General features: G+C 43.9%; 2 protein-coding genes across 2 annotated transcripts; both read left to right on the top strand.

The window, feature by feature from the left end:
- The first annotated feature begins 13624 nt into the window (after positions 1–13624).
- Positions 13625–15352, top strand: LOC115752766 (expansin-A10-like). Its single transcript, XM_030691120.2, has 4 exons — positions 13625–13761; positions 13884–14033; positions 14127–14439; positions 14544–15352. Exons 2-4 carry the CDS (start codon positions 13898–13900, stop codon positions 14848–14850), a joined length of 756 nt encoding a protein of 251 aa, XP_030546980.1. The 5' UTR covers positions 13625–13761; positions 13884–13897; the 3' UTR covers positions 14851–15352.
- A 2790-nt stretch (positions 15353–18142) lies between these two features.
- Positions 18143–19337, top strand: LOC115754119 (transcription termination factor MTEF1, chloroplastic). The gene has a single exon (XM_030693061.2). It carries the CDS (start codon positions 18204–18206, stop codon positions 19107–19109), a length of 906 nt encoding a protein of 301 aa, XP_030548921.1. The 5' UTR covers positions 18143–18203; the 3' UTR covers positions 19110–19337.
- The last annotated feature ends 4192 nt before the right edge of the window (positions 19338–23529 follow it).

Genomic DNA, 23529 nt, shown 5'->3' with positions numbered 1-23529 from the left:
TGCTCGTGAAAAGTTAACCGAGTTTGCCAGCATTTTCTGTCTGCGTCTTCGTCCTTTGACTTGAGAAGAGAAAGGAGAGAGAAACCAGAAGCTGATGCCTTTTGACCTTGGAATACTTTCAAACTTCAAGACTGTTTGGACCCGAGAGGGAGTTTGTGATTCGAGAGTTGTATCAATTAGCTTGGGGATAATGACACAAATTGTCCTTGGACTTTGCTCCGATGCGTAATGTGGTCTAACTTTCAATTTGTTTAATGTGGTTCCTAAATTTTAGCTCAATGTAAAATGTTATCCCCGAACTTTAATTTGTTCAATGTAATCCCTAACTTTTGGAATATAATCAACTTAATCTTCGGGTTATATAAAAATGTTGAATATTGACCTTCCATTGATTCAAGTTTAGAAACTACATTGAACTTTTTCTTATGATTTAGGGACTAAATTGAATATGTACCAAAAGTCCAGGGACTGCATTGAACAAATTGAAAGTTCGGGGACCATGTTGAATACTGGGCTGCAATTTAGGGATCATATTGAACAAATTATATGTTCAAAGAATATATTGTACATTTAGTTAAAATTTAGAGATCATTTGTGTCATTTTTTCATTAGGTTGAATTTGCGCGCGCTATCTCTCACTCTCCATAAGCCTCCCAAAAAGAGGGAAATGGGGATAAGGTACAATTGGCGTTGCGGGGGTCTTAATGAAATTCAATTCGGTCTGACCATTTCTTTGACCACATGAAGAGGCTCTGTACAAAAAAGTCCAACGGGCTTCGATGCATTCGTCGCGTTCGTACCGGCCCGGCTTGGCTTGAACTGTATGGGCTCCTCCTCAATCGCGAGGTGAGTCCATGGCGATTCACATTACACAAGGTAGTTGTTCTGGATTCTGAGGAATCATCGCCGTTCAATGATTGATTGTTTACTTGTTTTTCCTTCTTAGGTCTACTAATCATTGTCACCTCCTCACTGGAAGAAAGAAAGAACATATTCTGTCCCCGAACTCGACGTCTTTCTAAACTTGAAATTCGTGCAATCAAGTCCTCCAGCTCGTTGAACTTATCCATTCAAGCCCGTCCATCTTTATTTCCAACCATTGAACCAACTCGTTGGTCTGTAATGCACGCGAGCTTGAGATGGAAAAAAACGATGCTGCGGTTAAATGACGGCTTACCGAGGATTTGTTTAGCTGGGTTTCGATCTATCGTACTTACAGTCCAGTCAGGGCGAACCGATTGACAAGTCATTGATTCTTGCATCGGCATTTTTTTCGGCTTTAATGTTGGGCAACGTTCGATTTGCCTGGAACTAGAGACAAATCCTACGAGTTCAAGAACTCAATTGCAGTGAGGCATCGTAGATCAAATGTGCATATTTTTCCTATTACAACCATGTTAGAAAAGATGTCACGGCCACGGGCCCTGCCTCAGACAGAGAGGACTCCTGGTCACTGTCCCGAAATGATGGTCCACTTTGGTGCAGAACAGAAAGACAAAGAGACAAACACATGGCCCTCCGTTTCCAACATGGGCTTCCCTTCATCAAGACCTTAACCATCTTCTGGGCCAACTTCTGCCCCCTTTTGATGTGAGGTCAACCTACTTATATTCATGGAAGCCCAATGATAAACAGGGAAAGGCAAGAAAAAAAAAAAAAACACTTTTCGGAAATAATTGTGGAAACAGTCCTAAACCTACGGCTACTGTGTCAATTCAGTCCTAATTTTTTTCCTTTTGCTAATTGAGTCATAAACCTTGTGCATTTGTGTCAATTCAATCCATTTAGCATGCTGAAGCTGACGATGCTAATTTGAATAATTTTTAATGAATTTTTTATTTCTAACTTTTTACTTTTTTTTTCCTTCCTTCTTTGCTTTATGCTTGTGGCTGGCAAGGGTCACCATAGCTTGCTGGCCACCGGGCAAGGTGCGCGAGGCCACCTAGGCGCAGGCAGCCTCATCAATCGCAAGCAAAGCCTTTGCTCGCGATTGGAGAGGCCATGGCCGCCTTCGCCCAAATTTGGGTCACGAGGCATGGCAATCGGCGATGCGACCTTTCCCGCGACTCACCTAACCACGGGGCGAGGCCGCCTTCACCCCGAGTCGGCAAGACTGGTCTTGTCTAGGTAGCCTCGCTCACCTTGTAGAGTCCTGGGGGAGGCCAGGTGAGGGTCACGACCCTGGCCGGCCGCAAACAGAAAGCACAGGAAGGAAAGGAAGATAAAATAAAACATTAATTCAATAATTTAGAAATGTTTTGGTAATTTTCCCCACTTTTAGGCGCAGTAGGAGAGGAGGACCACCTTCTTTCTTTCTTTCTTCCTTGGCCGCATCTCCTCTGAAATCCCTGCACTTAGTATAATCTTGGCCCGGTGCACTGGCAAGCATTGGCCATTGCACTTGGGCCCAGATGGATCGGATCGGGACATGGCAATTCAACCCACAAGACATGTTCAAGCGCCCGGTCATCTTCCACCAATTTGACGATCGAGGGAGAAGATTTTCTGAGTCCAATTAAAGGTAAGACGGTGATGCAGACAACCCGTGAGAAAACATTCGCCAGGTTTAGAGGAAAGTGGTAAACAGGTTAGCCTTCGAAGGAACGGTTGAAGTAATTAAGCATTTGGTTTGGATGCAGTAAATTCCGTGCTTAAATCACGACTCTCTCTCGTTGAGAATGATCTTGGAGTCACGCCATGGTAGAGCTGTATCCGATTCACACGTGGGCGGGGCGATTTGCGTGAATCCAATAAAATTAACCAAATTGAAAAGCTCGAACATCCTTTGTTGTTTGGGAGAAAAAAAAAGAGTCATAACCTGTTTTGCATGAATAAGACTGCATTCATCCAATAACCAAGCACTGTTGACATCTCACGGCATCATCAGAATTAAAATTTTCAGAGTACTAGACTCGAACGAATCATATGTATGTGGTCGAATCCAAAGCAACCATCGATCTGGGACAATCCAAACCCATACAAAAACTCATGGGTTGGGAGCAGGGTACGTGAAACGTTTAGCCTCGCAAAACCGATTGAAATCAAAGGAACGAACAGCCGAACTCGTTCTGGTTAATTTGGTTCAAAAGGCTAAATCTTAAATTACAGAGCTCGCGGGCGGTTCATGTCCCATTCTCAGATCCATTTCAGATCACACGATTTTGGCCTGCAAAGCAAAGATTCTTGGATATAACTCACTGGTCATGAAGAGCTCGCATTTTCTTAACCAATGGTCACGTGAAGTTGGGTCGGAACCAGGTTCTGTCACTTCGTCCCTGAAGTCCCGAACAGAGAAGCGGCCTCGCTTTGCCTCTTTCTCTGTTCCTTGGTTGTCGCAGTTTAATGATGATGAGAAATTCGTACACAGGAAGTGGCTAAACGTCTTTCCAAGACCTCCACCATGTGATGGAGGGTCCATCGCACCTGCTGTTTTCGTGTTAGAACACAAAAGGACCGGTCGAAACATAATCCAGAGAAAAAATCGAACATGTTGGCTCCTTTTGCATGTGAGGTTGTCCCCCCCAACTTCAAAAACACACCCGCATATTGACATGTGCAATTATGTCAGAGGCGAAGGGTCACTAATGGTGATGTGATGCGACTCGAGGATGGCGAGTTATGGGCCTTATATGGCTATTCATGCAAAAGGAGTGAGAGAGATAGGCAGGAGATCGAGCGAGGACCGAGTGAGGACGACAAAAGATAAAAAGATCCGTCATAGAAATAAGTTGAATCTAAATAAGTTGGAAATTTTTGTGTGGCTCGTTTACAAGTTTAAACTCATTTATGATATATATATAACCAACTCATATAACAACACATCAATCGTATATGAGGTAACAAATAGATTTATAACCCATTTTGATATGTATAGTTATATTAGAGACGAATGGTCACCGATGGTGGCGTGACGTGCCTCGATGATGGCATGTTATGAATAAAAGGAGCGACAGAGGCGGGTAAGCTTTCCTAATGTAGAAAATCTCGAGACACGGGATTACCAGGTAGCAATCAACCAATGGAGGGCTTGTGTAAAGTTGGGTATGTCCGGCACCCAAAATTTTCACTTACTTTTTATATTTTCATAAATGACTACACAGCACTCCTTGAAGTCACATACGTGCTCCTCGAGCGTGTAATCCATAACCTTGTTATGATGATTTCTTGTTATCTAGAGCTTGTTTTGTTTTGAAGTTGTCCGGGATGTATTTTGGTTTGCAGTTGAATTGCAATATTTTTCTCTTGTATTCCGAGAAAGTAAATGAAATGAAATGTTATTTTTGAAAAAAAAAAAAAAAAGTCAGATAACATGTAGCATATCTCGGTCCTTCTCTAACCTCACGAATAATAACAATAAGGGAAAAAGCCATAAAAAAATCTTAAACTATGTCTACCGTGACACATTTATCCCAAACTTTTTTAAAGACACTAAAAACCCCAAACTTCTACTCGTGCAACACATTTACTCCAAACTTTTTTGTGTGACACTAATAATCATAAATTTTTACCCATGTGACACATTTACCCTAAGTTATTTTTTTGACGCTAAAAAATTCCAAACTTATATATGTATGACACATTTACTCTAAATTTTGTAGTAAATGTGTCACACGGATACAAGTTTAGGAATTTTGATGTCACAATAAAAAATTTGGAATAAATGTGTCACACTAGCATAAATTTGGGGTAAATGTGTCACATAGATATAAGTTTAGGGTTTTTGGTATCATAAAAAAAAATTAGGATAAATGTGTCATAGTGTGCATAGTTTAAGATTTTTTTATGGCTTTTGCCCCAACAATAATGCCAAACGGTGGTTGAAATAAATATTAAAAAAAAAAACCATGCATTCATCTTTCTCCGTCGAAATATAGATACGAAACACAGTACTAGCGATTTCTCTTGGGCACCAATACGGGATTTACATGCACTTGTAATTATCGGCGTGGAGATTAGTCATGCGATCGAAGAGCTCTCGGCATCTAATAGTTCATTTTCCAGGAAGAAATTACACGAATGATCCCCGAACGGGATTTACATGCGTTGCCCGAAGTGTAGTGTGGTTTGTGAAGTTTTTATTTGTTCAATGCGATCCCCGAACTTTAGACTAATGCACAACGTCGTCCCTACACTTCAAATTTATCCGATAAAATAAATCAAAAGTTCATAGACGACATTGCATATTAAAATAAAATTTATGGATTATATTGAATAGATTAAAAGTTCATGAATCACATTGTACATTAAATTAAAGTTTAAAATTCTTTTGTACCATCAATTTTTTTTTTTACCAAAGAAAATCGATAAAATCTTAATATGAAGGGACCACCTAATCGAGAACTGGCCGATCTCCTGGTTGGTCGACGAGCTTCGGAGGACACGCCAAGGGGTCTTGTTGCCTCGCACATCTAAAGTCCCCAAACACGAATGATCCGCAGGACACACCAAGCCAAGGGCTCGTGTTGCATCGTCCATCGCCAATTCTTCTTTTTCCGATGTTATGGCGAGGAGGGTCAATTGTCATTATAAATGCGTGACAATCTATTTGAATGGGTGACCACTTCATGGCCAAATTGTCATGCGTGCACATGCGATATGGCGAAATGAAAAGCACGACATGGACTCGTATCTACCACTAGCGAAGGCCCTTCCCCCTACTCGGTTTTCGTTAGGATGCCTCGGGAGCGCACGTTAAGAAAGCAAGAAAATCCAAGTCGCATCGGCATGTCGTGCGGTCGCGCGGGCGAGAAATAGCAACCGGGAAGACCGCTCACTCGATGGGTCGCCGCCGGTTGCCTCGCGGCCTACGCTACCATGTTTTCGACATAAATGATTGTTCGTATCGTGAAAAAAGTATGGTCGAGGCAGATTGAGCTTTTGAGTGCCAAAAGATCAAGACAAACCCTTTGAATTCCGGCGCTCCGCTTGCTCGTTGCTCGAGCTTATGACGAAATTGGAGCTATAAATTCGATGAATTAATTGCCCAAAGGCTACATGAATCCAGTTCTCGGAGAAATGGTCGACGAGTCTGCTGGAGAAGTTATCGGAATTAATCCAATCCACTCGTTTCAAGCTAAGATTAGAATCATGGGGTGTGCCCATCTCGAAGATGATACGTGAAGAAATACATAGATTTGAAGGCAACGTTGAATTTGGCACGAAGTGTCGCTTGGAATATAGGGTTTAAAAAGTTGATCACACTAAGACGTCACTAACAATCGCATCGTAGAGAAAAAGAGACGTATCGAGTCGAAAGTCACATTCACGATAGGTATGTGATCAAATTGAAAGCCCATCGTACCACTCGTATCGTACCACGTACCGATATCCCTAAATAGTTGCAGATGCGACGATTTTGCAACGGAAAAATCGGAGCGCACGAAAGTTACTCGATCGAGATAAGACATTCCCTCGTGAGTATCGTTTTCTCCATACTGAAGCTCTTTCGTTAAGTTTTTCCTCGCACGATTCCTTGACCCGTAATCGTCGATAAATGAAATTGGAATTTGCTTAATAATTTATTTTTCTTTTTTTTCCCCATTATAAGCATTATAATCTTGATTGATAACTTTCATCATTTAGCATCTGTAAAATCCCACGTTATCTTCTTTTTTGCCCTTTCTTTGTGTTTTCAATTGCGTCCACACATTCGTGAAAAGCGGCGAAAGAGAGGAAGGGCCTGCGTTATCATAACTGGTTCAATCGGACGGTCCTCATTGCAGCATTCGATTGTGCTATTTGCTCGTGGGTAGACAACTTTGGAAATCCGGAAAACTCTTGTGAGTACGAAAAAACGCAACCCAAAATTCAGATTTGCTTCTTCGTGAAATGGTTTCGTGACTTTTGTCAAAGAACATCGCCGGAAAAGTTACAATTGCAAGGCATGTTTGTTTCGCAGAGAATATGAAATATTTAAAAAATAAGTTTGGAGAAGTAAGGAAAACTTAGAGTGATTTTTTGCGTCGTCGTTTGATTGGGAGTATGTAATCACAAGCGATTTGGGATTATACGTAAAACTCCTCCTCGGCCCCTCGAGCAGTGAGCCGTTCCCTTTCACGCACTCAACTCGGCTCGGCTCAGTTATCGTCGGATGGGCACGGCACCTATTTCGCGCGATCGAAGTCATTAGCAACATATTATTCCCAACGGGGATTAAAAGATGTGGAGTACTAATCGAGATTATGACTTTATGTGGAATTAGGAGGCGGCCGTTAGTTGTAGTGACAACTCTTATCATGACCTTTACTACCATTTTTTTTTCTATTATTATTCTTTTTGTAATCGTTTGCTTTTTGTCACATTGAGAGAGAGACAGATAAAGATTTGAGGGTGGCTTAGAGATATGATTAAGCACATGATGACCACTTTAACCACGAACAGCGATCAATGATGCCGCACCATTTGTTGTCGGATGTGGCTACCCCCCGTCGCTTTCTGTCGAGTGAATGTTGCAATAGTCAAGCATGGGGACAAGTCCATCCTAACGAAGGAGAGCCGTTCGATATTGAGCGAGGTCGAGACAAGAGGACGGAAAGTTGACGATTTGTTGAGCTAATCATGGACCAACAACACACAGAATCGCAAAAATCACAGAGTTTCGTCGATCAATTCAAGGAGAAATCTTGGCCCAAAAAAGGAAAAAAAAAGCAAATTTTGGAAGAGGAATGGGGAGTCGACGTGAGTAGCGTCTTGCAGCTGCACATCATCAGATCCCTCAATTTAGACAGCCGAGTGAATCTCGAATGAAGCAAACCCACAGCCAAAAAGAACGATAATAAATCAAAAATTAAAATTTTTTTCCGTCCTATCTCTAACTTTCCTTACTCAGATTTTTGTTTTGCTTCTTTTCAGAGCACGGGAATTGAAATCCGTACCTATGATATCAACACCTCCACCTCTCTAAATCCTTTGCTAGCAGGATCGTATATCAAATCTTAGTTAGGCCGCTGACAAGATAGCCGGCCGGCCCGGTCCAATTAAGCTTCGAAAGTGGCATGCACTGTGCAGACAACGAGACAAAAACATCGGCGAATTTAAAATTTTTTTTTTTTTTGGGACGATGGAAGATTTGGACCGGTCTTAACGGCAAGTTAGTTAGCCGGTCACGAAATCTTTTTGTGCGCCCAGGCATGTGCATGTGGGGCCCGCAAAGATCCTGCTTTATCACGCTTGCTCCTTCGGAATTAAGTTTGACGGAATTTTTTTTTTTTTTTGGCCTTTTCCGTCGAGAATTTGATATGCTGTCTAATTTTTCATGCAAGAAAATTTAAACGCGGGACTGACGTGTCGGCATTTGTGCGGTGCGAACGGTTTTCAAAACGTCGAAGTTCGTCCGCTGCAAATTCAAATTAAGTAGAAGAACGAAAAAGTAAGTATCTCGACCCGAATTAATTTGTTCAAATCCCGCTTGCAAACTATCTGAAACAAGGCCATCCGTAGAGATCGAATGTCCGAATTTAATGGGTTTACGAGCTTCACGGGATATCCCAAGGGCTTCTAAGGCAGGCCGGGCGTCTAAAGCTCATGCCCCGAAGTTTACCAAGATAAGGAAACTGAACTTGAATTATTGCATGCAAATCCTTACGCAGAGGAAATTTCGTATTTCTTTCTCGCGTTTTTTTTTTTTTTTGTGGTGAAGTTTTTGATATTTTTCACTCGAATCTTCGTCTAAATTAGCCAAGACCCTCGAGTTATTGTCATCGGAGGTTGAAGTTGCAGAGAGACCCTGCTCTCGTCCTCGGCATTAAATTCTGCGGAAGTTTGAAGAACCGACCCAGACCAGAAGAGCAGATTCTGCAGGCGTCGTTTTTAACGACAGAAAAATCCACGCAGATGGGGGGCTTGCGAAATTTCCCCTTCCGATGCAACCCACCTGCCTTCTCTGTCGAACTCGCGATTAGCTCAAGATTCGTCCTCTTCCTCGCGCTTTTTTTCGTTTTGGGCTTTTGTTCTGTGAGGTTTCCATCAAGAAATCTTTGGAAAGATCAGATAAAAGTAGAGGAGAGGGAGAAAATATTGGGTGAGTTTAATACTCCACGTAAGCAAATTACCACTCCATTCATTGATTGCCATCTGTCCGAATTGGGCCCACCTTTCAGACCTTTTTCTCTCCTCCGTTACCCACGCTCCCCTCCGTTACTTTTTCTCTCTCCTCTCACTCGTGCCGTCAAACCTCACCTCTTCTTTCGACCAAGAAAAAAAAAAAAACCCTCAGCTCTTCTTCAGCCTGAACGAGCTTCGGATTTTGAAGCTCGCGTCCACAGGATGAAAATGCTTCCAGGCAGAGTTGCCGTCGTAGAGCTTGCGACACGACCGAAGTTCCAAGCGACCGGACAGTGATCGGTGTCAAGCTGACAGAGCAGGGAGCTGCTGACGTGTGCTTTAGTGACGGTCGCCGAGCCTGGCGATGGCCTCGTCGCGCTTCTTGTTCTCGGGAATGAAAGGAAGGTTCGGGCTTTGGTTTTTATGAGGTTTGTGTTTTTCGAGTTTGGGTGTGAGTTTATGAAGGATTCTGCAATTTGAAGCGGGTTTTGATTTCTCCATTCGTTTACTTCAATAAAGCTCGAGGGGTTTTGCTCTTGAATTTTTCTTGCAAATTCGGTCATCATGTCATGCACATCTTTGTTTGGAGCTTCCATGGCGTGCAAGCATTTTCTGTTTCATGGTGTGGTGCAGAAGGAAAGCAACGGAGGGGAGAGGGAGGGTAACCGAGTGGGAAAGAGAGAGGCGAGGGGACAAAAAAAGTCTGAAAGGTGTGAGAGGAGAGAGAAAAAGTAACGGAGGGGAGCGTGGGTAACGGAGGAGAGAAAAAGGTCTGAAAGGTAGGCCCAATTCGGACAGATGGCAATCAATGAATGGAGTGGTAATTTGCTTACGTGGAGTATTAAACTCACCCAATATTTTCGCGAGGAGAGGAAAAGAAAAGGAAGGGGGGCGGAGAGATGGAGAGCAAGTTGGATTTGAGAAGATAGCGGGCGTGGGGGTAGAGACAAAATGATGGCATGTGCAGCTCCTCTGCTCACATGGCTTTCAAATCCGAGCACCGGCGTAATATTTGGCGGATCTTTCTAACAGTAACAGGTACCCCTCGGCGATAAATAAGAAGAGTTGCGATTTGTCAATGCATTATGGCCTTTTGGTTTAGCATTAGAAATGAGTATTGATGCTCTAAAATCTTTTGACCAAATGTAAATGGTGCTTTATTCATATTTTGGCTCACTTTGAAAAAATGCAATTGTATCTCAAATGCTTTCCAAAGTCTTTTAGCCCAAAGTATATCTAGAGGTAGTTTGCGTTAAATGACTTTTACGAAATGCATTTTATTTTAACTTTGTCACTTTCGCTTGCCGCCACCCGCTCGCCCCTCGCCGGCAGCCCACCCGCCGCCGCCCACCGCACTCGCTCATCGCCCACCGTAACCGCCGGCCGCCCCCCGCCGCCTTCTTTTTTTTTTTTTCAAAAAGTAAAAATACTTTATAAAGTTTATTTTTCACCAAACAACATTTATGTCGAAATTGCTTTCCAAATGTGTTTTTAAAATACTCTTTACCAAACACTACTCACATTTTGAAAAAGGCATTTAGCCCGAAGTATTTGCATTTTCTCAAAGTCTCTTAGCCAAATACTAAACCAAATATGGCCTATATTTGCTCTCCGGTGTTATTCGAATCTGGATATCTTCTCTATTCGGGGGCAAAATGGGTATTAAGGGTGCGCATGGTAGCACTTCTGAAGTAGAATTCTTGCTTCAAAAGTGCTTTTGGGGCACAAATTCATTTGATAACGTAAATTATAAATCCGAAATCTATTTGGTTGCGCTATTTCATTTTTTCACTTTTGAAGCATTTTTTTGCTTCGGAATTAAAAAAAAAAGTTATTTCTCTCAATAAGTTAATATCACAAAGAGACAATCTGCCGTCGGTCTCCTCCGAACGGTAAATAAAAAATATTTTTTAAAATGAAATTATAATAAATTTTCAATAAATTCTGCATTGCATGAAAGTGTTTTAGCAATATCATTTTTTTAATGAATTATAAGAAATAAATGTTCCATGATTTGGTTAAATGACATTTCACAAAAACACAATCATGGTAAAGTGAATCGAACAATTGATTCAAGTTGGTTAAATGGCATCCCTCAAATATTTTGAAGTGGACCGAGCAATCCCAACAAAGACAGGATTATATTATTGTTGCTGCCATCTTTGAACTTATCAAGTCATCCGCCTTGTTTTTCAAATTATTTAAAACAAGGAAATTTGACGTCGAGAAGGCAAAATGCACGCATATTTCTATTTATCGATATTCTTCACACACTTCAAAGCACTATGCGGGATTTGTGAATATCGGTTTTAGATACACTTGAAATTTCTCCTTAGGTTCTCAATAAGTATAGGACCAAATTGTTGGAAAGTATTGTTACTTGTCATAAACCAACTTATCCAAATGTATGGTTTACTGAATGCATCACGTGCACCTCCGAACTAGAGACGGTTTAGGCACGAATAAGGTTTATATACTACGCCAATTACGACATAAACCATGCTAGAGGCACAGGCAAGAAAGCACCGAAACTACTAGTGCTTTAAGCGTGGATATATCGGCTCAGCCATTATAGTCATTAATAGAATTTTTACCAAAAAAATCGATCCTCATTTGCATAAAATAATTAAATGACAAATTATACTTAACCCCGTCAGTATTTGCATTTCACTTTTATCGAATAACATACATTTTAGGTTATAATCGACAACTTTTCGGACTAGTAAAAATTTTCAACCGTTACCAAACGAATTTCTATTCCAGAAGCATAAATTTTGCCATGCTATCAAACTTTTTTCTCCGATCAGAAATTAAAATCTACTCGGACACAGAGTTAGAAAAATCAACTTATGGTCAGAAGTTGATTGATGAAGTAGAAGTGTTGCTCTGCACACATTAAGTTATCCCGGGAAAAAGAAGATTAAATTTTCAAGTCTGAATATCTGTTAGTTAAAAAAAAAAAAAAAGTCCGAATAGAACAGATGAAGTTTTTACTTTTCGGTCACGGGTCGAGTCAGCCTTCTTCTCTTCACGGTCGCCGAGGCGCCCCTTTTTTAGGATTATGGAGAGTGGTTCTGACGAGTTTGACCAGGCTGGGAAAAGCTGGCCGAGCATCGCTTGAAAACTTAGGGCAAATGCCATCAACGCAGAGGCAGCGGAGGGAAGCAGATCTTTGACCCCCTCCCCCTCCCTCGGTTCGAAGCGAAAGCGCGGTGTCTCTCCATGCGAGGTGTTGCGAAGCGTGCTTTTTGGATGGTTGGATTGGGAGCCGGAGAAAATTCATAAGAAAAAAAAGCTTTATTGCATTTCCGTTCTTTGACGTTCGGGAGCCATCCGACCTTTTGTTTCTCGAATCGAATCGAATGCGAAGTTTTCATAGGCCAGCGCTGTCTGGATGATTAGTTTTGCTCGATTAAAGGTTCGGAAAAAATTGGGAATTTTCGGTGCGTACGTGGGAGATAATGTTAGCTTCCGATCTATAATCAGGGATGATCTCTTCTGTGTGAGATGTCAAATATTATTTGGCAAGATACTTGTGTTTAATTTTGCTGGCATGGAAGCAGGTATTGTCGCTCGATTTGGCGCAAAAGAAAAGTAGGAGAGAACAAAAGAAATGGGACAGGTAGGGCTGTCCAAAGGGCTGATCCGACACTCCAACAGCAAACAGCACGAATCTCGGCATTGCCACTTCGCCAAACCGACGTGGAATCATCCGTCCGTTGATTTACTTGTACATTTCCCTTCCTCGGATTGCTCATAAGTTTATTTCGTCCCCAGCTTCAACCAATCGCAACGACCAACAAAGTGGCTGGCCTAATGATAAATGGGGTTGACCTTTTCCAGCAAGATCGCGAACATGTCGTGCGGATAGATTGCTAGAATCTTGGTTGGGGGCTAAAGTGATTTGGAGCGTTGCCATCCTCGAGCTTCTGGACTGTCGCCGATGCGAAATATTTGAACTCGAATGTTCCGTAACAAATGTATGAGACCGGTTGCGATGTCTTCTGAAAAAGGTCGATAGTGCCGGCCGTCCTTATCCATCATTCAAATTTCATGAATGCAGAGACCCAGATTGCATAGCCTAGTTATTTTCATCATTAGCGTTGGAGTAAAAACACATTAGAAGGAGGATGAATTCGAATTCGAATTTCGAATTTCGAAGAGCCCAGCAGCAAAATGCCTCGTGACTAAGGAGGACGGGGTGGGAAAAAACGAGTGAAAAACCGAGCAGGGAAAGGGTACAAAAGGGATTTCGTCGAAAGCGACTCTCGTTGCATGTGATGTGGGTGAGCCCAGCGAAAAAACGAATAAAAACCACTGGGCCCCACTCCCTTTTTTTTGGCTTTTTGTTTTTTAATTTGTTTTGTATCCCTGAGGCGATTTCCCGCCGAGAGAGATGACGAAGCGACGCCGTATTGGACCGCGACGCCGAATCGTCCCTAGGTTTTTTCACTGTTTTGAGTCTACCACGATGACCAACCACCCTCCCTTTTTTTTTTTGGGTCCCCAACAAGACTGGTCAGTCAAAAAAAAAAAAAAAAAAAAGAAAAGAAAGGAAAGGAGATGGAGCCGCATAACTCCTTTGGGACTTCTCTATATAACACCGTCGATTCCTTCCCACTTCTCCACACTCATCCTCCATTGCTCACCTCTCTCTCTCTCTCTCTCTCTTTCGCTCCTTTCTCTCTTCTCGTCGCTGTTCGTTTCAGGACTCTCGAGGTAAATCACATTCTCGACCCGGTGGCCCCAAATTCCCCAAAAAAAAAAAAATGGCGTGAATTTCTCAAATGGGGCTGTGCATTTTCTTTGAACGCTGAGGTGAAATGCTCTGTTTTGTGCAGGAGGGCGGAGAAAGATGGCTCTTGCCGGGTTGTTCATGGTGGGCCTTCTTGCGACGGTGGCGTCCGTCGACGGCTATGGCGGGGGAGGAGGTGGCTGGATCAATGCTCACGCCACTTTCTACGGAGGCAGCGACGCTTCCGGCACTATGGGTACGATTGCTTCCCCATTTTTGTGTCGGTTGTGTGTCAATAGTATCGATTTGGTGCGATTCGTGTTAATGTTTGCGGGTTTCTTTTTACTAGGCGGGGCGTGCGGGTATGGCAACCTGTACAGCCAGGGGTACGGGACGAGCACGGCGGCGCTGAGCACGGCGCTGTTCAACAACGGGCTGAGCTGCGGGTCGTGCTTCGAGATCCGCTGCGTGAACGACCAGAAGTGGTGCCTGCCCGGCTCCATCCTCGTCACCGCCACCAACTTCTGCCCGCCCAACAACGCCCTCCCCAACGACGCCGGCGGGTGGTGCAACCCGCCCCTCCACCACTTCGACCTCGCCCAGCCCGTCTTCCAACACATTGCCCAGTACCGCGCCGGAATTGTCCCCGTCGCGTACCGAAGGTAATTGGAAGTCCACTTTCTTTTGTTTTTTTTCAACTAATTCAAGCTTAATGTTCGGGCTTGGATGCTCATTTGGCACCGGAACTACTCGCGTGTCTCCACAGGGTGCCGTGCCGGAGGACGGGAGGCATCAGGTTCACCATCAACGGCCACTCCTACTTCAACCTCGTCCTCGTCACCAATGTCGGCGGCGCCGGCGACGTCCACGCGGTGGCCGTGAAGGGGTCGAGGACCGGGTGGCAAACCATGTCCCGTAACTGGGGCCAGAACTGGCAGAGCAACGCCAACCTCAACGGCCAGTCCCTCTCCTTCAAGGTCACCACCAGTGACGGCCGCAGCGTGGTCTCCAACGACGTCGCCCCTGCCGGGTGGTCCTTCGGGCAGACCTTCGCCGGAGCCCAGTTCCGCTAAGGACCCACCTTACTCAAAACAACAAACCTAAATCAAAATGAGGGTATGACCGAGTGGAAGGATTTAATTAGTACACTAGGTTATATAATACTATATAGTATTAGACATTGTCGGTCCAAATTGAAAGGAGCTAGTTTTAAATGGCTCCTCCTTCTAATTTGGGTCATTAGTTATAATTGTATTAGGGCTTATTGGTGAGAAGTCCAATTTGTGTTTTTTCTCTTAGGGGTCAAAAGGGTCATTTTGTTGCTTCTGCAATTCTGCGGCAATTGAATGCAGAAGTTTCTGGCAGAGGTGGAGTCTTACCACCCGCCATTAGTAATTTGGTTTTCCTTTTTTTTCCAACTTGGGAGTGAGGTCAGGCGGCCCGTCAGGGTTTGGTCCAGCAATATTTTTTTGCTGGAAATGACCTTCAAGCCCTCGCTTGCTAGTAAGCTGTAAATTTCTTGTTTTGGTGTACTAATCAATGAAGCTATGGACTGCTATTACTATTTTGTACTAACCAATGTGACTGATTTATGGAGCGAATGTATGTTCTTATACCCATTTACCATAAGATTAAGCATCTATTCCACGTCCCAGCAATTCACGAAATTCCGTCTTCTTCGAAAGAGAAGGGAATTCGGCAATCGGTGACCGAAAGAGTAACTCCCCTGATTTGCAACAATTTTGAACAATGAATTCAAATCACTCCAATCGTACTTATCTCGGCTTTATTAATGACACTATCGTTGAACGAGTGCCCTATTAATTATCTCTTACTCAAAATGGAATTACGCATTAATTGAGTGGTTAAAAAGTTTTCGATTCCGGAAATTTCCACGAAGCTGCACGTCTTGCGTTACCCCTCAAGCCACCAAACGAGAAAAACCGTGGGGCGGGACTTTCGGGTGCAGTGAAATTGTCACTCCAATTTCGGGTCAAATTGAAGTGGAATACGAATTTGTTACACTTTGACTGGGCAATCGGGTCGGTTGTGAATTCCTTTGGCTCGGGTGAGTAAAGCGGGTCTCGGAGCATTTATGGGGTGCACCGAACCCGAGAGGGAGGGGGGTTGGTTGGGTCACGAGAGCGACGGGTCAATCGGCAAGTCTCGAGCGGTGCGGCTGCTAGGGGGGCCCACCAACCCCATGTGCTCCGCCGCATATCCTGCTCCCCTCTCTTTTTGCTTTTGTTTTCTTTTTGCCCGTTTGAATTGTCAACTTCCCTTTTTCTTTTTGTACGAAAGTTAGGCCTTGACTTGACCTGCCTCTCCGGTGTTATTTATCGCAGCTCGACTTTCTTATTGGGTGTTGGCGCTAATGTGTTTTTGAGTGCTGAATTCAAAGGAAAATACCCAAAAATAGGCGGGAGTTTTCCAATCAAATATCAAATTGGCTTTTCCTTATATTTATGGCGCGCGTGACAATCATTCTATTTTTATATTTCTATTCCAAACCTATTTCTAGAACAGATTTAAAACAAAAACTAGTTTAGTAATGCAATTCTATTTTTCCATTTCTGGAACAAATTTTTGTTCTATAAATAGATTTGAAAGAGAAATGTGAAGCTAAAAATTGTAACTTCTTTGTTCCACGGACACAAATGAGAAATAACCTACCAAAGCCCTTTGTTTTTTCTGAAGTCCTCGTTGAACTTTCTTTGTTGCCCTTTCTTTGTTAGTTGTCGCCCACCATCGCTAATCGATGACCTCCATTGGCCGTTCTCATCAATCGTCAGCTGTTGACCCCACCATTAGTTGTTAACTGCCGCCGCAACCACCGCCGCAGCCATCTCCGACCCTGCCGCCAACCATTGCCCATCGTTGACATCCACTACCACTCACTGGCCGTTGTTGCCAATCACTCCCCAACGCCAAACACCGCCCTTTGATGCCCATCGTCGGCTGTCACCGACCACCGCTTGCTGTTGCCGACCACCGTTGCCCAACGCCCGCCACCGTTGACCACCTCCGGCTATTGCCCACCGTTGCCGGAGTGAAAAGTAAATAATAAATTTTTATTTTAAATAGTAAATAATATTTTTTAATAATAAAGATTATTTTTGAAGAAATTTAAAAAATTTAAAAATGAAGTAGAAATTTTTTGTAGAAGGTTTTTTGTTAATAATATTCTAGAAGTAGAAATTTTCAATTGTTATCAAATGAACCTATGTTCCAGGAACAGAAATTTCATGTCGTTATCAAACACGTTTTTTTGCTAAAAAAATCCGCTCGAAAACTAGAAATATAAAAATCTTTTTCTAACTAGAAATTGATTCCAAAAATAGAATGGTTATCACGAGCACCCTTAAAGCAAAGAAAGTTACACCTTGATTTTGACTCCGAACACCGCTGTGCACGGTTGGGATGTGCGATGGTCCCGAGCTGAATCGAGAATCGGACCAAGCTGGTTGATTTTGGGTGGTTCCAAATTCCACTTTGGTTGCACTTGACATTGGTTGCTGTTCGATGTTATGGTTTTGTTCACCAATTGCCATTTCCTTTTCAATGATGCCCTCCCATCAAATTCTAAATCCCCGCCACACATAAAAAACTCCAAAACCCTAATTCAACCGCCTCCAGTTGCCCCGTCGCCGCCCACCATTGGTGAATGATCTGGCAGTTCACGCTACTTAGACCAACTTTTGGTTCCCAACTCTTGGTGCCGCCCTCTGTGTGTGTCTATGGCAACCTCAGGTGGTGTTGTGCCACAAACTCTTGACCCTCTGTAGGTCATTCGGGCCATTGATGAGCTCCGATCAAAGGTTGCCCAAAGGGGTTCGCGTCCACGGATTGCCGTCACACGAGCCTCTTCATCAAGCATTTGACATGCCATGTACGAATTTGCGTCGGCCTGAGCGTCAAGTATATCGATCCGCTTTCATATTCGGGTTTTTTCTTTGTATATCGTGTTTTTACCCCCACCGTGAAGTGCTTCGTACGTGTCCAACATCACCAGCCCCACAAATATTAAAATCTCTCGCCAATTCAAATGGATTGGCTCCATTTGAGTAAATGGATATTGTCCATTTTCCTTCGGGTCTTGGGTCACCCTCTGGCCAAGCGAATGGATCCAAAGCCCTAAATCCTATCCGAAAAAGCCCGCGAGGTGCACAAGCTTTATCGTGGGTTGGGCCTAAAGGAAGGTAAACAAATCATTCTCGTGGGCAGATCGCAGGGCTGACAGATGAGGAGGAATCGAATCGGCCCATCTGATGTAGGGTCGAGACTCGAAGCCCCGCGTCGCGAGGCCATCGCATGTGCCGGACAAAGCAAGCAGGAAAAACCTCAAACAGATTGCCTTCATCATCATCTTCCTCATCCACCACCACCACCACCACCACCACCACCACCCAAACGCGGGAGAACAGAGATGATAATCCAACTCCACCACCACCCCTCTTCCCTGCAGCCAATACTACTCCACTTCCCAAAACCCATCAGGACCGACCACCTCCACTGCCCGCCCTCCGCCGCCGCCTCCTCCTCCGCCTCTTCCACCTCGGACTCCGGCCTTCTCTTCCGCGAGAAGCTCCTCTACCTGCAGAGCCTCAACGTCGACCCCCAAAAGGCCCTCCGCCAGAACCCCGACTTCCGCTCCTCCCCTCTCTCCTCCCTCCGCTCCGTCGAGTCCTGCCTCGCCTCCTTCGGCATCCCCCGCCCCTCCCTCGGCCGCATACTCGACATGTTCCCCCAACTCCTCACTTCCGACCCCGACTCCGACCTCTACCCTGTCTTCGACTTCCTCCTCCACGAGGCCCACATCCCCTTCCCCGACCTCCAGAAGTCCATCCTCCGCTGCCCCCGCATCTTGGCTTGCAGCGTCGATGCCCAGCTCCGCCCCACCCTCTCCTTCCTCCGGAGCTTCGGCTTCGTGGGCCGTCACGCCATCACCTCCCAGACCAGCCTCTTGCTCGTCTCCAACGTGGAGCACACCCTCTTGCCCAAGATCGAATTCTTGCAGAGCCTCGGCTTCGAGTACAGGGAGGTCTCGAGGATGGCGATCAGGTCGCCGGGGCTGCTGACCATGAGCGTCCAGAACAACTTGAGGCCCAAGGCCGAGTATTTCTTGCGGGACATGAGGGGGAACTTGGCCGAGCTGAAGCGCTTTCCGCAGTATTTTTCCTTCAGCCTGGAGCGGAAGATCCGGCCGCGGCATCAGATGTTGGAGGAGCACGGGCTTGAGATACCCTTGGCCGAGATGCTCACAGTCAGCGACGGCGAATTCACCGCGCGGCTGATTGAGATGCGGTTGCGGAGAGTCGATGCCCGGGGTTAGTTAGTTCCTCTCCCTCCCTGTGAATGTGTGCATGGTATGGGAATATTTCCCTGGTAATAGATAGCCCAGTTCTGCAATGTTGCAGATTTTGTGCTTACATGGGAATTGTACAGCTGATACTTAGATGATGAGTTCCATTTCTGCGGTTTCTGAAGCTTTCTGTGGCATACAACAGAGTACAGAGCGTGACATAGCGTCTTTCTTGATTGATTGTTGAGAGCTAATCTACTCGTGCAAATAGCTGATGGGTTCATTTTACACATGAAATTGAGGTCGAATAGCGGTTGCTACATTCGTGATGTTGAATTTGAGTTTGCTTGTGCATAGATCATCAGTGGAGATTCAAGTCCGTTGCACATAGATCATCAACCGTGCACATGAAATTGTTTGTTAGCAGCATCTCTGTTAGGGGTAGCCAGTCTGCCGGTTCTACAACTATATAGCTTTTGCATTGTTTGCTTATTACTGGAATTGCACAGTTGATATAGATGAAGCTCGACTCAGTGCTTTCTGAAGTTTCTTTGTGGCATACTACAGAGCCCAAACCACAGAGTCGAACAGGCGTCTTGCTTGATCAATCCTTTAGGAGCTAATTCACTTGTGCTAGGAAATTGAAATCGGCCACTTGTGTACATCCTTCTGGGGATTTGTTCAAACCATTCAAAATCACTCGCTTCATTTGGCCTTCTTAAACATTTTGGTCGATTATGCATGCGATCACTTGCACATATGGCTGCTGAGAACAATTTTAAACGTGACATTGAAGTTGGCTGTGGGTAAGTCATTGGTCGAGAACAGTGCTGGACTTGGAATTGCCCCATAACTCACTGATGAGTCCCCCTTGGCCTTCTTAAGGATCTGGGTTAATTCTGCAAGTGAAGGTTATTCGTTAGCAGCATTGCCTATGAGGTGATATTAATCCTGCTCGTGTGCTTTTCAGCGCAAGATGTTTATAATTTCCGCCAAAACAATGATAAGGTTAGATGTTGCAACTGTCTCTATTCCATGTACTGTTAAAACTAGCAATCTGATATTTCTGATGGATATAATCGAAATTGTGGATTCTTCATCCGCAAAGAAAACTGCGGCCAAAACTATTTATCGAAGATGTCGAGAGTTTTTCCATCTTCACTCGCTTTGTGACTTCTCGTATTGTCATTTAGTCACTGAGCCAGTTATCCTGCAACCTTGATGCAAGGGCATAGCCCATTTGTTGCGTACTTGAGCTAAATGTCGTTGCAGAAATCTTTTCATTTGTGTGTACTGTATACGGTTGAACTGAAGGTTTAGCTATAAAGAATACATGTGTGGCTTGCATAAGACCATCTATTGTTGTTGGCTAAGGATGTTGTTATTTCTTCTTGCAAAGTGGTTTTTGTAGCATATCTGCTAAGTTTATGTACCTAGCGAACAACCTGACATCCGCTTGGACCATACATCTCCTGCTAGGGGTTGAGCCTTGGCACGATCGATTGAACTGCCTTGTGCAGAGATTTATTTACTTGAGCTCTTCATTTTTTCCGCATATATCTATCATTGTTACTAACTTTATCCTGTAATGTTCTGCTGGAAGCTCTCAAACTCTAATGCCAACTTATTTAGTCATCACATGTAGATATAGACCATTTAAATTTTCTTCGTTCGCCTGCTCTTTCCGAGCCAGCTATGAATGGCTTCTTTGCTTTTCGATTCGAGCAGGCATTCGTACTTTTGAGTATTGCGACTTAGGATTTTATTCAGTCGTCAAGGTGAAGAGCAAGCCGTGACTCTCTTTCTCGTTCACGGCCCTTTGCAGAACAGGCACTTGAATTGCCTTAAGGGTCAGCCTTTTTCTTCCCCCTCTCTGTTTCCATCCTTCCCTTGTAATCCAAATTCAAGAGCCGTTTTACGGCCCCTGCACACGCATTGCAAAAACCAACCATGGCTATGCGATTGCGAACTAGAACGTGATTGAATTGGATAATGGCCTGGGAGTTGGATCCCAAAGGTCGAAGTGCCAAAGCAATCCTAAAAAAAGGAAGGAAAAAGAAAAGGGTTAAGGGCAGTGTAATGCTAAAGTTAGTTTGGGCACGTCTCCTAAACGACAAATCCTTAGGGAAAATTTAGATGTCGCCATCACCGATATCACATTTACCGACTGATTTTTTCACAGATCATTAAACACATTGAAAAAAAAGTAGAAGTGAGAATGTTTTCCCGGATCATTCTATGAAGGAAAAATTCCAAATCAATTCTCAAAATATCATCATTTTATCAAATAATGGCATAATTGAAATGCATATTTGTCCTTTTACTTTTTTGAATTTTAATCTTTTTTCTTTCTATGTTTTTCTCTTTCCTTTTCTTTTTTGTTTTTCCTCTTCCCCTCCTCCGCCATCACTGGCATCAGGCAACCTTCGCCAGATCGGGTGAGGGTCGCCCTCGCCCGACGCCGGCGAGGGCGACTTGAGCATGAGGAGGTCGCTCTCACTAGCGATAGCCAGGGGAGGGGAGAAAAAAGAAAAGGAAAACAGAAAACAGAAAAAAAGGAAAATAATGCATAAAGTAAAAGTAGAAATTGACCTTCGACCGTGCCTTTCTTTGAGAAGATTTAAACAATTCAGATCTTTATTTAAAATAAGTTTCACTTCAAATCTTTATTTGAAAAAATAAGTATATTTTAGATTTTTATGTAAAATTTTTTCTTCCATGAATTATTGCCCTAAATAGGAAGGGAACATCTGCAATCCAACCAAAGCAAAACGAAGGTAAAATTTAGGGATGTCTTGTTCTGGACAGTCTACTCGGTACTTGGGGTTTGGGAGTTTGAGATGACATTGCATTGAAAACGCGAGTCTGGAAATTTCTCTGCTATTACATTGTCATTTTCCTCTTACGGATTGGAGAAAAAGAGGGGTTCAAAACAGGGGATGACTTGCCCGCGAGCCATGTCCCAACAAACACTGCATGCAGTGCCATTTTCACGATAAAAAGCCAAAGCACGTCGCATCATCAAAGTTCGTACAAATCGTCTCTGACAAGACGTTGGCGACGAGTGTGTACTAATCCCATCTCGTGAAATCACTTGCTAATCCTGCTCAGTGGGGCAGTAAAGAGAGGAGGAGGAGGAAGGCACACCTCCTCTGTCTCCTCTCCATCCCTGCCGACCCCCTGTTCTTGCGTCGACAGGGGAAGGGTGGGAGCACTCGACCTTCGTATCGACCATTAGGAGAGCGCTTTGTTGGGTCTATTCCGTGATGCATCGGGGCAGCTGTCGCAGATGCAGAGCGGGCTTATGATGGTGATGATCAGATTTAACACGACCCCCTGTTTTTTTTTTTGTTCTGATTTATCTCCAGATCTGTTGTATCCATAAATGGTATGGTGACCCTTTCCTATCCCTCGCCCCTTATTTACCCCAAATATCAGTGGCAGCACCCGCTTCGTGGGTACTTTTGTTTCACTGCTGTTCGATCTCTCTGCTCCTGGGAGACTGTGTAGAGCCGAGGCCCTATCTAAGATACATCTGACTTCAGACGGGGTTCTACGGGCTGTAGGCTCTTGCAGTCTGCCCGAGAGCTTTTACTTCATACTTCAAAGTTCAGAACCACCACTGACCACCCCCTCTGGCCAACAAGAACATAGTAAAAAAGAAACATTTATAACCCACAAGAAAGCATCAACCACAAAATTGACGGAATTACCTTAAACAAGGGCAAGGCCCATACCCTCAACTCTCTCTGTCCGTGCAAAGGCGAGGCCAATCCAACATATTGATGTGCTCGGAACAGAAAGTGAGATCGTAGAAGTTATTCATTTGTCGGTGAAATGCTTGTCGAGTATTGTTTAGTTTTTTGCTCATTGGAATTTTTGAGCAATAAATTAGAAATAGCTTCAAGCTTAGGGTGCGCATGGTAATAGGGGTGAGCATGGTTCCAAGGTAGAATCGAGAACTTGGGCCTGGAACCTGTAGGATCCGGTCTGGTTCAGGTTCCAAGATATGCATGATAGGTTCTAGGTTCCAAAAATTGAGGAATATGTTCTAACGGATAGGTTCCAGGTTCTACTACCTAGAACCCGGAACTTAGAACCTAGACCCTATATCATAAAATAAATTTTTATATTTTTTTGGTATATATTTTTGCACGATCCTACAATGTTCTATGGCATCCGATGATGAGTGAATAATTTGAAGTCAAATAAATTTTTAGGTTTCGGGTTTCAAAAAATGATAAACGTGTTCCAATTGATTAGTTTCATGTTCTAAATGTAACCTGTACGGAACCTAAAACCATCCACCTCTACTTTATCTTAGATGTTGTAGCGTTCACTCTCATTTTGCTTAACTAAAAATGAAAAAAGAAAATAAAATAAAAGAAATTGATAGGCTCTCGGGTACCACGGAACCGACCCTAGAACCTGTGACATGGTAGGTTCCAGG

This window comes from Rhodamnia argentea, chromosome 5 (genome assembly GCF_020921035.1).
Source record: "Rhodamnia argentea isolate NSW1041297 chromosome 5, ASM2092103v1, whole genome shotgun sequence".
In the NCBI taxonomy this organism is placed as follows: Eukaryota; Viridiplantae; Streptophyta; class Magnoliopsida; order Myrtales; family Myrtaceae; genus Rhodamnia; species Rhodamnia argentea.
Note: the sequence above shows the minus strand (reverse complement) of the source record. Positions and strands in the feature narration are given on the sequence as shown.

Excerpts from the sequence above, each read along its gene's own strand:
- LOC115752766 (XM_030691120.2), top strand. The coding sequence starts at position 13,898 with ATGGCTCTTGCCGGGTTGTTCATGGTGGGCCTTCTTGCGACGGTGGCG. Across the intron at positions 14,034-14,126 it reads CGACGCTTCCGGCACTATGG|GCGGGGCGTGCGGGTATGGC; the intron begins GTACGATTGCTT and ends TCTTTTTACTAG. Across the intron at positions 14,440-14,543 it reads GTCCCCGTCGCGTACCGAAG|GGTGCCGTGCCGGAGGACGG; the intron begins GTAATTGGAAGT and ends GTGTCTCCACAG.
- LOC115754119 (XM_030693061.2), top strand. The coding sequence starts at position 18,204 with ATGATAATCCAACTCCACCACCACCCCTCTTCCCTGCAGCCAATACTA.